At 36.5% G+C, this 18,060-nt stretch overlaps 1 protein-coding gene across 2 annotated transcripts in view; it reads right to left on the bottom strand.

The window, feature by feature from the left end:
- Positions 1 to 694: 694 nt before the first annotated feature.
- Positions 695 to 18,060, bottom strand: part of LOC307142376 (CUB and sushi domain-containing protein 1) — a 787,545-nt gene continuing 770,179 nt past the window's right edge. Inside the window, exons 64-71 of one of the 2 annotated variants that reach the window (XM_079843154.1) lie at positions 13,555 to 13,734; positions 11,203 to 11,265; positions 10,187 to 10,348; positions 9,479 to 9,591; positions 9,183 to 9,270; positions 6,709 to 6,841; positions 6,360 to 6,416; positions 695 to 3,111 (exon numbers count right to left, since the gene is read on the bottom strand). In XM_079843154.1, the coding sequence (XP_079699280.1) occupies positions 2,952 to 3,111; positions 6,360 to 6,416; positions 6,709 to 6,841; positions 9,183 to 9,270; positions 9,479 to 9,591; positions 10,187 to 10,348; positions 11,203 to 11,265; positions 13,555 to 13,734 (956 nt within the window). In that variant the 3' untranslated portion in view covers positions 695 to 2,951. The remainder of the gene's footprint in view (positions 3,112 to 6,359; positions 6,417 to 6,708; positions 6,842 to 9,182; positions 9,271 to 9,478; positions 9,592 to 10,186; positions 10,349 to 11,202; positions 11,266 to 13,554; positions 13,735 to 18,060) is intronic. The other variant, XM_079843155.1, reaches the window with a different exon arrangement.

Below are 18,060 nucleotides of genomic sequence, written 5' to 3' on the forward strand. Positions count from 1 at the left end.
CCATGTGGATGTTACTACACGTACCTACCTAAGCATTGTTGCAGACCACGTACACACTTTCATGGAAACGGTATTCCCTGGTGGCTCTGGCCTCTTTTCAGCAGGATAATGCACTCTGCCACAAAGCAAAAATGGTTCAGGAATGGTTTGAGGAGCACAACAATGAATTTGAGGTGTTGACTTGGCCTCCAAATTCCCAGACCTTCAAATCGAGCATCTGTCAAACAAGTTTGATCCATGGAGGCCCCACCTCGCAAATTACAGGACTTAAAGGAACTGCTGCTATCATCTTGGTGCCAGATACCACAGCACACCTTCAGGGGTCTAGTGGAGTCCGTGCCTTGACGGGTCAGGGCTGTTTTGGCAGCAAAAGGGGACCAACACAATATTAGGTCATAATGTTATGCCTGATCTGTGTATATAGTCAGTATTTTCAGTGTATTTATTCATTGCCAGTGCACATTTTGCACTCCAAATTATGAGCAAAATTCTGATTTCATGATTGAATGAAGCCAAATATTTACATACCCTACTTACAAGAATACCTTAAAATCATTAGACAACAGTCTAAAGACCAACAGTGTTATAGTAAAAAGTTACAAAAGGTCTGTGAATTCCAGTCATATACAGTATACAGCAAAAAAAAAAAATGCACTTGTGTTTGAAGAAAAACAGAACGTGTACTTTTAGAAAAAGTTTAATATTTATCTCAAATAATACTTTTCAAAATATTTGTCATTTAACAATCAGCAGTACAGTTCTCTAGGGTTGATTTTGTTCACGTCAAAGAGCACATACGAGCTGAATATTTCATAAAAGCTCGTACATATTGACATTTGTTGGAAAATTTGAAACCATAGATATATACTTATGGGTAGATAAACAATTAATTTACATTTTTATACAGTAAAAACATTTATTTTAACAATTGTACCTACATTAATCAAAAAAGTACAGCATATTTAATCATTTTACAAATTCTGCATAAAAAATATATTTCTGTACAAAAACATCTTTTGCACCTACTTCAAGTCAGCAGCACATGATCGAATGACAATGGCGTGTAGCACAATTGTTGGTTTGAATGCAGTTTTACAGCCTGACAGTCGCAAAAGTATTTTACAGTTGTGAGGAAACAAAACTGTACAAAACGCAACCGAACAAAGAAACATTATTGCAGCAAGCCTGAGAAAAGGCAAGACGTGGATCATCTGCAGTGTGACAAAAGCGACACGGCCCTTTACCGCCATTGGGCCGACCTGGCGAATCCATTGCACGCATAAATGGTTCAATCTAAAGAGCATGACGGAACAGAAAACACCCAAACGCATTTGGAAACAAACATTGGTTTTGATTGCAAATACAATCAATGTGAAAATGATATCGGGTTTCCAACAGCAAACCTACAACAATGCCATTGTGCACATTTTAAGCTTGAAGTCATCTATGTGTAGCGCGCAAGTGCATATGGTAACACAGCGTTGAGAAAACATCAGGCATCACGTAGTTCACATGGAAAAATGGGAGCACTTACAGTTTTAGCACATGCACTGGTATCAGCGTGGTCATGACATTTAAATCACAGTGAATATGCACCCCAGCAGCCTTACGCTCTTCATCTAGGTTAATGTACTAATGATATGGGTCATTGGGAACCGGTGTGGCCCGGTCATGCTTCTGAATCTAATAAGGCAGTGTTTCTTTGAGAGTAAGTTCGATCTTAACCCCGCTGATTTTGTGTCTCTAATGGCTACGGGAGATGCACACTGGTTCAGAAAAAGGAAGGAATGAACAAAAATGCATCAACTTGTGGGCTCAGGTAAATCTTGTGTAGGCGTCCACACAGAGCTGATATATATATATATAAAAAAAAATCAATATCTGCGCCATCAACATACAGTCATGTTCTGCACGAGAGGTATATCTGATACGCAATGAAAGCTAATTGGTGATACGGCAAATTGGTGAGTAAAGCTATTGTGATTTCTAACTTAAAGATGAAATGTAATTTGTAAGCATTTGTGTTTATGCTAGTCCAAGCAAGAGTTCGGACATGCCACGAAGAAATGTGCTGTATGATGAATGCATTAAAAAAGCAATCAAAAATGATGATCGTAAGTTTCAATTGTGTCCTTATCACCTTGTAAACATAAACAGAACATCTTCATTTAAAAAATAAATTCAGTCTCTCTTGATAGCCGTAGCATGACATCATGCTCTCTATGGATATGGGTTTATGTTTATATACATATGGTCAATAAAACCCTGTATATTATTTTTTGTTTTCATCCATTACATTGATTTCATATCCATTTCATACTAGTGCAAAATTTGTGCGATAAAGTTCTTTTCTCAACGCAGAGGTTGAGTTTCATCCTCCACCCAGAAGTGAGCGTCTCTCCTTTGAGTTTCTTGTAGCGTTTTGTCACCTTCTTGGTGGAGATCTATTAAGTGTGCTAAGCCACAGTAGTCCAGTTGCTTTTTCGTTTTGTGGTTTGTCTTCACTGAAGAAAATACATTGTGTCAACAACTTTGTGGCGTTCAAAGACACTTCAGTATCTTTCCCAGGAAGTCTCTTTTAAGGGGGGGAGGAGGTGATACATAGAAAAAAAAAAGAGATAAAAGCAAAAAAACCTTCATCCTTTAAGTGCCACGTACGGTACAGATCCTAGAAAGAATGTTGACCTCAGTTCTGGCCGAACATGCGTCAAGTGAGCTTTGTTCTTTAAAAAGTCTTTTTTCTTTGAAGTTTTTGAAAAAAAAAAATATTTTTTTGTTGTTTTTTTTTCTGTAAAAAAAATAGTTATTGGTTTTATTTCGTCCATTGTAAGCTTGTGATAAAGTAAGTCGCATCTATAGCAAAGTGCAGTCAGTCGTAAAGGAGTAGTGGCGTCTGGCACCCACCGCTCTGCTGCTTACCCATGAGGCCAGCCCAGAGCTGATAATGAAGGCTATACTACTGTGCAGACTGTATTGAGGGTCGTGTCAAACCTCACAGCCTTCGCCTCTGTTGGCTTCATGTTTGTATCATACATAGGATTCTCAAATGAAGCTTGTCCATTAGTGTTCTCGTGACCTGCGTATCCATTGTACTGAACTTTTGGTCTTGTTCTGGAAAGGTGGAAAACAAAGATGACAAATAGTTAGGAGGAACACAAACTTCTAACTTCCAAAACACAAGTGTGTTAATTTGTTTATATTTGTTACAACACACTCCAGTGTCATTTTTAATTATGGAAGAACAACATTAGAAATGTTAGATAAACCTAAAACAAAAGAACATGATGTCCTCATCCAACAATGGGAAGTGACAAATGTGTTAAATTCTAACTTTAGGACAAGAGAAATGGTCTGTTACCACCAACTGAATATTTTTATTTTGAGAAAACACTCAATTTACTCATGTAAATGTCATTCCCGCCCAATACATTCAACCATGAAATGCTAAAGATGTTACACTGACACTCTAAAAAAATGCTGGGTTAAAAACAACCCAAGTTGGGTCGAAAATAGACAAACCCAGCGATTGGGTTGTTTTAGCCCCTCTTTTGGGTTAAATGTTTGCCCAACGTGCTGGGCAGTTTTATTTAAAGGAACATGTCACTGTTTTTGAAAATAGACACATTTTCCAACTCCCCTAGAGTTAAACAGTTAAGTTTTACAGTTTTCGAATCCATTTAGCCGATCTCCGGGTCTGGCAGTAGCATGTTTACCATAGCGTAGCATAGATCATTGAATCCGATTAGACCGTTAGCATTTCGCAAAAAAAAAAAAAAAGACCAAAGATTTTCGATATTTTTCCTATTTTCCTATTCCTATTGAATCTTCTGTAGTTACATTGTGTACTAAGACCAATGGAAAATATAAAGATTTCAGTGTATTACTGTTCAAATAGATTTGGTTCAGGATCTGGACAAAAAAAAAAAAAAAAACTCTAAATCGTCTCTCAGAAATGTCTCCATGGTTACAAGGCACGCTCCCTGTGCAAGCAGGTTGTCACTTTTGTTATATTGACGGAAGGGGGAAGTTAGTCTATTTTAAGGCGCTGTATAATATCATTGAGCCTGCTGCACCCATGGTACGGCAGCAAAGTTCCTTGATTATTACGCAGGAATGAGAGTATAGTTCCTAGCCATATCGCAACTTTTCATTTTCTGTCAGTCTTAGTACATGATGTAACTACAGAAGACTCAAGTTTTAAATAGGAAAAATATTGAATCTCTTTGGTAATTTATTTTTGAGCGAAATACTAACGGTCTAATCAGATTCAATGATTTATGCTAAGCTATGCTAAAAGTGCTACCGCCAGACCCGGAGATCGGCTGAATGGATTTGAAAATGGTAAAACTCAACTGTTTAACTCTAGGGGAGTTGGAAAATTAGCCTATTTTCAAATATAGTGGTGTGTTCCTTTAACCCAAATATTTGTTAAAAATTATATGGCTGGCTTAAAATGAACCCAAAATAGGTTGGAAATTAAAAATCAGACACATAATTACTAGAGGCAACAATAATAATCAAAAAGGTGAACATTTATTAATAAGAAATGTAATAAATGTTTATTGTTTAATTATTATTCATTAAACATAATGTTAATTTATTAAACAAATTAATACGTTCATTTCCAACATACTTTGGGTTCATTTTAAGCAAGCAATACAGTAATTTTTAAACATCAGTTGAATTAAATAAAACTACCCAGCAGGTTGGGCAAACATTTAACCCAACTGCTGGGTTAAAACAACCCATTCATTGGGTTAAAATAACCCGATTGCTGGTTTGTCCATTTTCAACCCAACTTGTTTTTTTTTTTTAACCCAACATTTTTAGAGTATATGCATAATGTCTGAGCTGCTCTTATCTACAGCATTATGAAAGCATCATAAAAGTAATCCATATAGCTTGTGACCAATATCTGAATTCTCCGGATGTCCAGATATCCTTACTGCATGGAACACTTTATCCCACAATGCATTGTGGTTGATTTGACCTTCTACTTCTAGGGTGATTCATGAACCAGAAGTAATATCAGCCAAAATGTTTTTTTATCAAGCACACGTCCTGAAAAGTGAAGCCAAAGTGCCTTGATCGTCCCCAGGTGGCTGGTCCCAGTATAGGCCATAAACCCCACCTTCTCCATGTAATGTAAAAGGACGCGATACAAACGAAACAATCAAATTACATTTCAAATGTTTTTTTCCCAAAGATGGTTTCTGTTATTTTAGGTCGTTTTTATCACACTGATGTAAGTTCAAGTGTTTGTTTTTTTAAATAAGTTTGGTTTTAGTTAGTTATTTGATGCTATAAAAACAGGGGTGTGACGTCATGACTGACAGCTTGCTTGAATTAAACATGCAATGTGATAAGGTCTTGTGACAAACACAGTGAAGTCATGTGATAATGTGGGATACTACTGCTTGAAACATTTATGGTGGAATAATGCCTTTGGCTGTGTTTGGAAGGAATACGAACATACTGTGCATTATATGTTGAACATTGCCTAGTTATTTTTCTCCTAAGAAGTACTACACTTCATGCTGCATTGTCTGCAAGCCTTGTTGTGTTTGTCACATGTCCTCAAATTTAAGTTATATATTAAGTTACTTGCATTTTATTTCAATCTTAGCTGATTTGATTAAATAATGAGTCAAACTGAGCTCAAAGATTAGCTGTAATTACTTCCGATTCATTCAGCATACTGGAAATTGGAGGTCAAATTAAATGCATTATGGTGTACAGTTCCGAGTGCAGTATGCTTTGTTGTATACTGCACATTATGGCAAATGTAGATGATAATCTGATATTATATGTATGTGTATGTATGCTATTCAGAACATGGCTGTTTTAAAATTCCTCTCCTTTTTCAATTGGAAGCATTGCTTCCTCGTGCCAACACTAATTAAAACCATAAGAAACACATTTTGGAAAGGTCACTGACTGATCTGAATTTTGAAAACTGTAACTGATTCCCAGGCTTCCCTCGAATGGCAGTGGATGATTTATGATCTCGCTCAAATTGTATGGTCTAAATCGAAATAAATGACCTACATCCCGAACCCAATTCATATTTCCACTGACTAACAACGTCTGGCGCATCACCATATCAGACATAATTCTCATGATATTCCGTTGGCATATGTTCACAAACAGAAATAAACAGGATGACTTTTAGTTGGTCAAATTAGGGTTGACAGAAATTAAAATCTAATATGGGACTACAACAAAGTATGGAAGTTACATAATTTCACATAATTCCTGCACTCTTTCCTGCCTCAGACGAGATGAGCAAATAAAATGCAGACAATGAAGGTGTGACTGTAAAGGGTTGTCGCCTGTGGCATTAGCTTCCGGTGACTTACCTGGAAGCGGCCAGGTCTTTGGGTCTCTCATTGTCATCTGTGCCTTGTGATAGAGTCCTGCCAATTTTTTTTATTATTTTAATATCGGGGAACTGTCATGCTTCATGACAACTTTGACACATTGTTTTGTTTGCGTAGGAAAACTCCCATGCTTCTTTTTTAGCATTGCCTTTAATTGATCTCAATGACATGACATTTTTCTTTGCAGAGATTTGAATTGCTAACTGTCTGTATCAGTCACATTACTGGTTTGGCAAAGGAGTTTCCCATCACTACAGTGACGATTCACATCCATTATGGTTAAATAACATCAACACATGGAAAAGACAGTCAAGTCAGCACCTCTTACCTGTGTTTGTAGAGGTAAAAGGCAAACCCTGATAAAATAAGCGCAAAGAAGGGTACTAGAATGGCAGCTGCCACAGAGCTGCTGTTTGTGCCGTAGTAAGGATTAGACGGATCCATATCTGTGGTAATAAGACCTGAGGGAAAATCCAAGAAAACAAACAAAAAGTATTTAGATATATATAGTACATTAATAAAATGACATTTATTTATAGGTTTTATGGACCCACTTTATATTAGGTGGTCATAACTACTATGTACTATCATTTTAATTAATCATTTGATACAATGCACTTATTGTGCACATGCAGGTATTTTAAAAAATGTAAGTACGATGTAAAAACATGTATGTAATTACATCTGTAATTAATTTATGTAGTTACATTTGTAATTACACTGCTGACCCTTCCCTTACCTAACCCTACCCTTAAACTTACCCATACCACCACACCTGTCCCTAACTTTACCCGTATCCCACCTCAATATCACTACTATGTACTTGCATCAAAAAATAAGTACACTGTACTAAGGCCACCTAATATAAAGTGGGCCAAAATTATATTAACAGTACATAAATCAGGGTATCTGCAGGTTTCACCAAGTCAAATTTAAGACTTTTTAAGACCTTTTCAAGACCATTATGAATTAAATTTAAGACCTATATCACGCAATTAAAAAAAAAAAACGTACAAAAGGAAATGCAGAATCACAAAATTACTTGCAAAGCAAATTAATTTATTCAAATTGAACAAAGTATTAGTAATCTTGCACTTCCTCATAGCTCAATCCCACCAGGATTAATATACAAACACACTACCGGTCAAAAGTCTGAGAACGGTAAGATTTTTTAAATGTTTTTACATTCTGCTCACCAATGCTGCATTTATGTTATTAAAAATACAAAAGCTGTAATATTGTGACAGTTCTGTTGTGACTGTTTTCTATGTGAATATATAGTAAAGTGTCATTTATTCCTGTGATCAAAGCTGAATTTATCATCATTACTCCAGTCTTCAGTGTCACATGACCCTTCACTAAATCACTAATCATTCTCATATGAGGATCTGATGATCAACAAACATTTATGATTATTATCAGTGTTGAACACAGTTGTGTAAAACTTTTTTTTTTAATTCTTTGATGGATAAAAAAAAAGTAAAAAAAAAAAAAAAGATTTCTGAAGGATTATGACTCTAAAGTCTGGAGCAATGATGCTGAAAATTCAGCTTTGAATTACAGAAATAAATTCTATTTTAAGATATATAAAATAGTTATTTTAAATGGTAAAAAAAAAAAAAAAAAATCACAATAATACTGTTAATACTGCTGTATTTTGGATCAAATAAATGCAGCCTCGTGAGCAGGAGAGACTTCTTTAAAAAACATTTTAAAAATCGAACCGTTCTCAAACTTTTGACCGGTAGTGTGTGTGTGTGTATGTATATACATTTTTTGTGAGATCAAAATGACTGATTTTGTGGTGGTCATTTTCAGAAATGTTTCTCTTTTTTTTCATAATTAGGATGCCACATTTACCATATCATTATGTTAGATGCACAATAATCACACATGGCAATAAAACAAACAAAATGCATGAATCTTGTTTGACAATAGGACAAATAAATACAACTTAAATATACAGATACAAACAGTGCTTTAAGTTTAGGCAGGCTACTGTTTGTTTTTCCCCATTGTTGTTGTTTGATTAATATTAACGACACAGGCAGGAGGGGGTATAGGCTAGGCTATATTGGGTTGCTTTCACTTTAAGACCTACAGTAATGAGCCCATAGATATGGATATCTATGAATGTGCCTAAATTCAGTTCACTCGCGCGAGCGCTGAGGCGGCAAACGCGTGCAGAATCCGCGGCCAGTCTGACATCAGTCCGTGTGTCAGTAGCGAATGAGTTCGGGGTTTCCATCGCTTTTTAAACTCTTTGTTTAGTGCTATCGGGCATATCAAACTTTTATTTGGTCATTATACGAGATGGCAGGTGAGAAAGATTCGCCTTTGGTTTCACGATCGCGTGAACTGGAAGAACTGGAGAACTGAAGCTGAAGAATAAAATCTGTTTGATGTGTCTGTCGTACAATCCGAAAGAGAATCGCGCCAATAACACGAAAGCTGATTGGCTGCTATATAAGATGCATGTTGGTCTCTCACTAGCGAAAAAACTAACTAACAACACACACACACACACACTCTCTAAAACATTGCGGGAGCATTTCAATGAGCAATGGAGTAGTGTTACATGGACGTAGGAAAATTAAGACCCGTTTAAAATTATTTAAGACCTAGAACTCAATACTTCAGCGAATTTAAGACTTTTAAGGCCTTAAAATTTTGATTTTGAATTTAAAGACATTTAAGACTTTTTAAGATCCCGCGGGTACCCTGATAAATAAAATATTAAGTAAATAAAATTATTAGCCATTTAAAAAGGGATAATTTATAAATAAAATGTAAGAAATCTACCTTGTCTTGTTAATTGAAACTTCCCAAAATCCTTGCTGTGAATGTGCCCTTGGTAAACAAACATTTTTTTCTCAGATTCAGCTGTAACCTATGTAAAAAAAACAAATCAAAACAGGAAGTTTAAAAAAAGATATAACAGGAACAATATAGGGTAACAGTCTTATTTTGGCAAAACAATGCATTTGAATTAATATTAAAAACTTTTTTTATGAGTAACATAGCAATGCAAGTTGGCATGTCACATAGGCTACATAGTAATACAATACCACTGCTTTATCTACTTTTATGATACTTACATATCCATCCATCGCCCAGTTATCATTTTTGAATTTGCTAAAATACTGTTCTGTTGGGCCTCTTATCTGGTAAACTTTTAATAATAGATGATTTTCTTCTTTCTTGTAAGTTCCTGAAAAACAACAAAAGAAAGGAAATAATTAACTGTAACACCAACAATATCCATCATCTGGAATTTATTTTAAAAACCTGCATTTGTAGGGCAAAGGAAAACATATTTGGTAAATGCGGAAAGCATCTATAGCTATCAAATCTGCTCAATACATCTGAGGAATTGGGTATACTCTCAGCACTGAAGAAATAAGATGCAATTCTAATTAAATTATTCACACTCCATCTCCCAATCTCCCATGAAAGTAAGAAAATTCTTCTCTTTCAACACCTATAATACGTAAGAGCAATCTTTTATTGATATCATATTGTTGCTGCAGTAGCTGACGTCACATCAGTTCACTCCTATATTAACCCACAAACAACTCATTCACCTTGTGGCTATCAACACTCTTCATTTCACTATACACATGAGCAAGTGAAGCAAGGTGGAAATGTAAATAACCTTAAGGAGTGCTGTCCCCTGACAGTCGTGTGGATGTACGTATTTACTGCTTTAATATAGCAAAATCTCTACCAACTGACACATTTCTTCTGTTGTATGGTATATGCACCATACCACCCAGTGCCAAAACCTGGCAGAAAATTCAACTTACCAGAGAGTTTAATGTGTACCCCGCTTTGCTCCAGAAGAGTCACGTTGACCCGGCTGGTGGTGGCATTGAATGCATTGACTGTTACTGTGGCAGCCTGTCTCTTTCCCAGGTACTCATAGAATCCAGCCCAACCAGAATTTAAAGAGAACACATCTGCTGGAACTAAAAAAAAAAAAAATAGAGACATAATTTCTACCTGCACGTCTGTGTAATTTCACAAAATACATTGCAACATATATACATTATAGCTACTGGGGCCCCAAAAAGTTGTTGAACATTTAAGGCACACATGAAATTATATGAAAGCAACTGCTTTGGGTAACAAAATATCAAAGCAATTGGCATTTATTTAAAGTAAAACAAGCACGCTTTCAATATTTTAGGTTTCAAATGTCAAAACAATAGTTCAAAATGAATACACAAGCATTCAGACACTATGTTTGGTTGTCATATGTTAGTAAAGCATGGTTTTAAGTTAATGTAATACTAGGAATTTAATTAATTTAGTTGACTTAATCTACTAAAATAACCAGTTGCTTAAACATATATGTAAAAATGGCCCAGAAAAAAAATTGTTATGAAACAAATGGTTAGTTCTGAGAAAAGCATACTACTTGATATTTTATTATGTAACATTTTAAGAGAATTTAAGTGTCCAAAAGCATTTGAACACTGCTAAATGTGTAATAATGTGTGTAATTTCTGCCCTACTATAGCAGCACTAATAACACTAATGGAATTACAAAAACAATTTTCATACAGGTTTCCCCAAACACTTCTACAACAAATAGTTGGTCCCTGCCGATTAAAATGGGAGAGGCAGTCCTATTTTAACACTGAAATAATCAAACTTCACCTTTATCTTTGTTACTCTGACATTTAAAAAAATATAATTTTCAGAAACAACATTACAAGGCCATTATTTCCAATGACCATGGTTCAACCTCATATAGGCAAAGCTTATTTCTGATGACAGCAAAATGGATCATTCAGGGGGAACTTGAAAGGTTTCATACCACGAATCTTGTTTTTCTGCAGGTCTGGATCCTCATTTGATTTGCTGTTTATTTTTGGTCCAACTAGGAAATAGAGCAGATAATTGATTATTTGACATTTGTGGATGTGACCTGCACAATGGTAATGACTGTTAATCAAAGTTTCTTGCTGTAGTTACTCTGAGAATGAGTCACTGCTACAGTAGTTTGACAAACATTAATAACGTCTATACATTCATAAACGCAGACACTCCTATTCAGTGTAACAATGCACATATTTTGCAGTTTAAACAAGTCATAGATTTAATCTTAAAATGGTTTCAAGATTAAAAACTAAGAGCATGTATCACTATAAATCAATAAGCAGTGTAAGTATTAAAGGGGTGGTAAACCACGATTTCACTATTCTAACTTTAGCTAACGTGTAATGTTGCTGCTTGAGCATAAACAACATCTGCAAAGTTACAACGTTCAAAGTTTAAAGCAAAGGGAGATATTTGCTTTTAAAGAAATCAGTTTCTAAGGACTACAGCAAACGGCCGCTAGGGACTACTACACATTCACCCAGGTTTTGCTGACATCACCAGGCCCAATATTTACATAAACCCCTCCTCCGGGGAATATGAAATAAGGGGGGCGAGGCAATTTTGTATCGCCGCGGGGAAGCGTTAGTAGGCTGTGTTTTTGCCGCAATGCCGAAGAAACGCTGTTATTTTCATCCGGATTGCAGGTCTGGGGTACTTGCTCTGTTCAGCAGTCCTTGGGAAGGGGGTGCGTTGCAGAGCGTTTAACATACAGCATGTTATATGCACGTGTGTTTGAGTCAGCGGGGAATCAGGCGCGCGCAGGGCTCCCTGCATCCACCGTCTTCGCGATTTCAATACCAGATTTGCACAACGTCAGCTGCGTGAAAAAAACACTGCCGGTGCGTGGATGCACGACGCGCGCGCTGCACATTTCACGGAGGACAACACAATCTTCCACAAACTTCGCGAGTTCAATACAGGATATGCACAACGGCTTGTCCTGAAAGCTGGATTTACAAACAGAAGCTGTTTACGGGCCACAACCTGTAAGTCTGATTTATTTTTCATCGATGTGTTTTCCTGTAATAGGTTGTAGCAAGGAAGTAAACAGATGACAACGCTGTTCTGCAAACCAGTCTGTTAAATGCTTATTCATACTTAACGTTATCCGACGAACACCTAACATTACAAACACTAACGTTAAAATCTCAACAGCGAACCTGGCATTAGTGTAAATGATTCTTTGATTAGAGCTTTTATGTATTGTTTATCTACAGGCATGCTAAACATGGTTCTGTGTGTGATTTGGCTAACTTACTAGTTAAAGCCAGTGCTTAGTGTTTGTTTTGGGTTAGTTCTTGCGACAGATATTTGGCTATAATCGTTCTAAAAATACAAAAGTTAAAGTGCCATTCAGTAGCGATCATTATAGATCCGCAGTCTTTACTCTCGAGGACTGAACAGGTTCTGCTCGATCATCTTCACTCAAATGTTCTGGGTCTGATTCGGGCGGTAAGGGGCGTGACGTTTCCGACGTGCACTGCGGTTAGCGAATCACAACACACTGGGCCAGCTAACCAATCTGAGCCCACTGCGTATTTTTGAGGGACTGGCTTCATACAACCCGGAAAGCATCAGACCGTTTTACAAGGAGGGACAGAGCAGTGTAGAATAAAGGTCAAATATATGAAAAATAAGGCAATTTTTTTTAAAACGAAGCATGAACACATGTTACAGTGCACCCCACAAACACAATCAAGCCTTCAAAAGAATGTGTTTTACCACCCCTTTAAAGGAATAGTTAACCAAACAATATGAGGTCAATTTTGTCAAGCAAGACATGTTCCTGGGTCAACATATTTTGTTGAGACTGGAACAACATTCCTGTCTGAAATGTATGTCCTAACCCTTTTCCCACCCCAAAACCTAACCCTACCCATAACTTATCCTTAAAATCAGAGGGAAAAGATAACACTGATGTAGAAGCACTTGGTTGTAAGCCTAAACGTGAGATAAACTGTAAACTTGTCTCTCAAATCTGATTGATTGGGAATGCTGTTCCAGGATCAACAAAGATGTTAATCCAGGAACACTCTGTGAAATCACTTTCACCAAAAAAGGCAAATGTATGCTGTTATTTTTCGAGGGTGAGTAAATAATTTCAGTTTTAATATTTGGGTGAAGTAGCCCTTTAATGTTATGGGTAAACAACTGCTCCTGGCTTCACATTCCTGTCTGTATAAATGAAAATCAGTAGCTACGGTTAGTAAGTGTCCTGCTCAAGGGCAGGATGGACACAGTTCATGTATCAGCCTTTGTGGGGTTATCAGCCCAGTTATTTCAGTACCTTTGCAGACTGGAGGTTTGCCTGACCACCTCCCATCTGCTTTGCAGGTCCTGTGCTCCGATCCTCCAGATAAGTAGAAGCCATCTTGGCACGTATACATGAGAGTGTAACCTAAAGTAGGCAAGTCTATAGCCTTCACATCAACATGAGATGGTGTCTCAGGCTGCCTACAGGCATGTGCTGAAAAGTTAAAGAGAAAGGAAATTAGGTGGTATACTTCCCTGGGCAATCATGTAAACCCCTGTACTCTGGTAATGCAGAAGAAATGAGCCTGATGTTCAGACTTGAGACTTTCATGGCATCTATAAACATATATTTTATATTTATTTATTTATTTATTATAGTAAAAAACTCTACATACAAGACATAATAAGAAACTTTTTTCACATATATTATGAGGCTGTGCAATTGTTTGAATTGCTTGTCTTGCATCTGTCCTTTGGATAACACTTTAGAAGGGGGAACACATATTCACTATCAACTATGACTTTTACCTCAATAAACTCCTAATTTACTGCTTTATTAATAGTTTTTGTAGCGTTTAAGTTTAGGTGTTCGGTAGGATTAAGGGATGTAGAATAAGGTCATGCAGAAAAAAGCATTAATATGTGCTTTACAAGTACTAATAAACAGCCAATATCCTAGTAATATCCAATGCTAATAAGCTAGTTAATAGCGAGAATTGAATCCTAAAATAAAGTGTTACCGTCTATGTTTTAGTTTTTTCTGTCTGTTCTATTCTTTCACTTTCTGAAATGTTTCTGTAATAATTTTGGCACAACATTAAAAAGGAAAAAATACACACAACAGAACTTGTATAAAGATTATTTTATGCTTAAAACTTATTTTATGCATAATCAAGTGTGTAGCAACCATTATAGTCCACATTTTGCAAGTCTTTGAGCGAAGACAGAGTGACAAATCATTTATGAACGGCAATCACAACTACTCGCGTGCCGTATACTCATGTGGTTTTGCTTTTCTTCTCTGCAAAGATGAACTCTTTCCCAGCCAGCATTTTTTTTTTTAGATAATTTTAACAAAATTTTCATGGCCCCCAGAATATTTTGTTGTGTGGATATATGAACATGCAATATATCAAAATAAAGAACAGACCCTCTACTTTTAATCTAACAAACAAAAAACTGAATCGCAAGTTAAAAGGTTATGGCACAATACATTTATCTTTTCATCACTACCGCCACAGCAAAAAAACATGCACTGCACCCAGTTTCAGAAAATTGTTTGGTGCGATACAATTCCAAATTTAGGTGGGCCAAGCTTGTTGACACGGGGGGCACTCAGTTTTCACAATACAGATTGTTTTAAAGCAGCTTTACAAAAAATCATGATGCTAATGTTTATAATACATGAATAATTTCCTGTCTTCATGATTAGACCTGGGGGATAATAATAAAAAAAATTATATAAACAATCAAGCAGTTGAAATCACGTAACCCTACGTAAGTGTACTGCATGTATACGGACAAAGTTGGATGTGCTTATATATTCAACTCTATATAAAGAGCTATAAAGAGCTATTATAGTTATGCTTTGCGACATTATAAACAAACAAGCAGATATTTGTTATATGGTATATGTCCCTTTATGTGAGTATACTGTATGTATGTGGATAAAGTTGTATATACTATAAATCCAAATTTATATACGGAGCTCTACGACAATACAGTTTACAATTTGCGATGATGTAAAACAAACAGCCAAGATTTGCTATATCGTGTATATATTGCTTTACATGAGTGTTCTGTATGTATGTAGGGAAAGTTTAACATACTATATATACAACTTTTAAGATATGGCTGGAAAATAATATAGCATACTGCATGTATCCGGGTAAGGATGGATATAATTGCAATGTTTGTATAATTTGAGCCAATGTTGCTATTTGGCTTTGAAATGTATATCTGAGCAGAAAGCTTACAGTGTATACATCCGTAACAGAGTTTCACATAAACAATTGATATCACTTCTGATGTCCGGGAATTGGAAATGGCTTTGGTTTTAAAAATCTTGATCAGAGCATCTTTCAAAAATAAGAGAATTGCAATAAAAACAATATCAGAAAGATGTACAGTGGAGTCCCAGCTGCATACTATAGAACGGATGAGATAAAGCCACACCACTGAAAGAAACGTTCTGGGACATGCCTTGAGTGCTGCCATCTTCCATAATATATGAACCATGTCCTCACACCTCACTTTTCGTCAACTCAATTCTCCCTTTTTCGTCAACTCAATTCTCCCTGCTTCTCAGCTTTTGACAGTTTGACTTTTTTACACAGGCAAGACACCCAAAGGATTTGGTAGGGCGTGCTATCAAAGGAGTCCACAAATTTCAAATTTATGTACAAGCAGTTTAAAACTTTATTTCTTATGCCCACATCTGTTCCTTTTTCAACAATCATTTCAATACAAAAGCATCACAATGTGGAATTCACATAGAGTATAAAGTATGATCACTGGGACAGTGGCGAGGATAAGTGCATGACACTTCTTAGAGAACTTCTATCAAAAAGTAGATTTGCAAGAGCAAACTTCTCTCTGGTAAGCTGTCAGAGTCTTTGACATCAGGACTCTCAGTTGCCCTAAATCTGAAGTAATCTGTACTTCTTCAAACAAAACCCTCCTGCAGTAATTTCCCGTATAAAGATTTTGCCTTTGTTTTCCTGATAGTACATCATCAATCACAAACGGATGAAACCTTGTTTCGCATATAACACTATGGCTGCGTTCCAAAACCTAGGGAGCTGCTTTGCTGTCAGATGCCAACACAGGAAGCTTTCGTTTGAGGCAGTATGGTAAGTGTAATGGAACCTCATAAGTGAGTGATCTGAAGCAGCCAACTAAAGAAGGAAATAGTGCTTTTCACATAGCAGATCTGACTCCCAACTGAGTTTGCTGTTAGCATATTGCTAAGGGAACACTGTGATACTCTAATTTTACACTATACAATTTTAACTCAGATTTATCACTCACCAATAACTGGAGGACCGAATTCTATGGAAGATTGTTTCCACCACAGAATTAAAAAAATAAAAAAGGTAATTGAGACTTTTTATCTCACAATTCTGACTTTTTCTATCGCAATTCTGAATTGCGTGATATCGAGTCGCAATTGTGAGTCATGAAGTCAGAATTGCATGATATAAACTCGTAATTCTGACTTTTTCTCATATAATACGCAATTGCGAGATATAAAGTCAGAATTGTGAGTTAGTCAGTATTTTTTCCCCCTCAGAATTGGACTTTATAACTCACAATTGTACATTTATATCTAACAAGTCTGAGAAGAATTTGGAGAAGTCAGAATTGCGAGAATAAAAGTCCAAATTGTGAGATGAAAAGTCAATGTGAGAAAAAAAGGTTATCACAGGTTATCTGACTTTATGTCACGCAATTCTGACTTCATAACTCACAACTCTGACTTTATGGCCCCTTTTTTAACCATCTGAGCACATGGTCTGAAGCGCATGGCACAGGTGCCCTTATGGTGTGTCTGAATCCACTTTTACTATTTTAATGACGAAAAAAAAAAACGGTTGGCGCGCCAGACGCATGGTCCAAAAGGGTTGTACCTAGTCTCTTAATGAGCCATGGTGTGTTTTGGGCATAACGTACAAAGTCTCATCTCAGAGTCTCATCTCCAATTCCCTTTAAAAGCCAGTTGCGCTTGCACCATGGCGGATTCTCTATTTACATGGCAGAATTTGCGAGAGGAAAGACTGAACTTAATCCTCTTATTTTTAACATTAAAAAATGTTGTGTGCTGCTGTATGTCCCTGTGTGTGTAATAAGCAGAGTGTATGGGTGTTGTGCACCCGGGCCTAACGCGCCCTTTAAATAGCACAAAAAATACTGCGCTATTGACTTTAGACCAGGCTTTTGTTGGTCAATGGCGCGGTCGTTTTCAGTTGCCTCAAAATAGCAATGTGCCAACAATGCGCCTGAACACACCTTGTTTTCAGACCAGCACGGCCATGGGCGCGAGTGCATTTGCTATTTAAACAACATGGCGCTGGACCTGAAAATGATAACTGTGACGGGCAGAAACTAGCAAAAAACACTTTCATCGCATCTGGCGTCGCATTGCGCTGGGCGTATGATATGGCCCTATATCTCACAATTCTGACTTTATATCTCGCAGTTCTGCCTTTATAATTTGAAATTGCAAGTTTATATCTCGCAAATCTGACAAAAAAGTCAGAATTGCGAGACGTGAAAAAAAAGTTACAATTATCTTTTAAAATGTTTAATCTGTGGTGGAAACAAGCTTCCATAGAATTCAGTATACTCCTTATTAATAAAACATAGTATGTACAGGTAAGCAGATGATCCCAGAATCTATGAACGCAACAAAGTCTCCTGTTTTCCCACAAACAGAGCTTAATGTACAATTTAGCGTGTTGTGTTCATATGCATAATTAATAAGGTGTACATTTAATTTGATATTTTAATATCACTGTCTTAGTACATTAGGGTAAGTTAA

This window comes from Gobio gobio, assembly GCF_949357685.1.
Source record: "Gobio gobio genome assembly, chromosome: 18".
Taxonomy (NCBI): Eukaryota; Metazoa; Chordata; class Actinopteri; order Cypriniformes; family Gobionidae; genus Gobio; species Gobio gobio.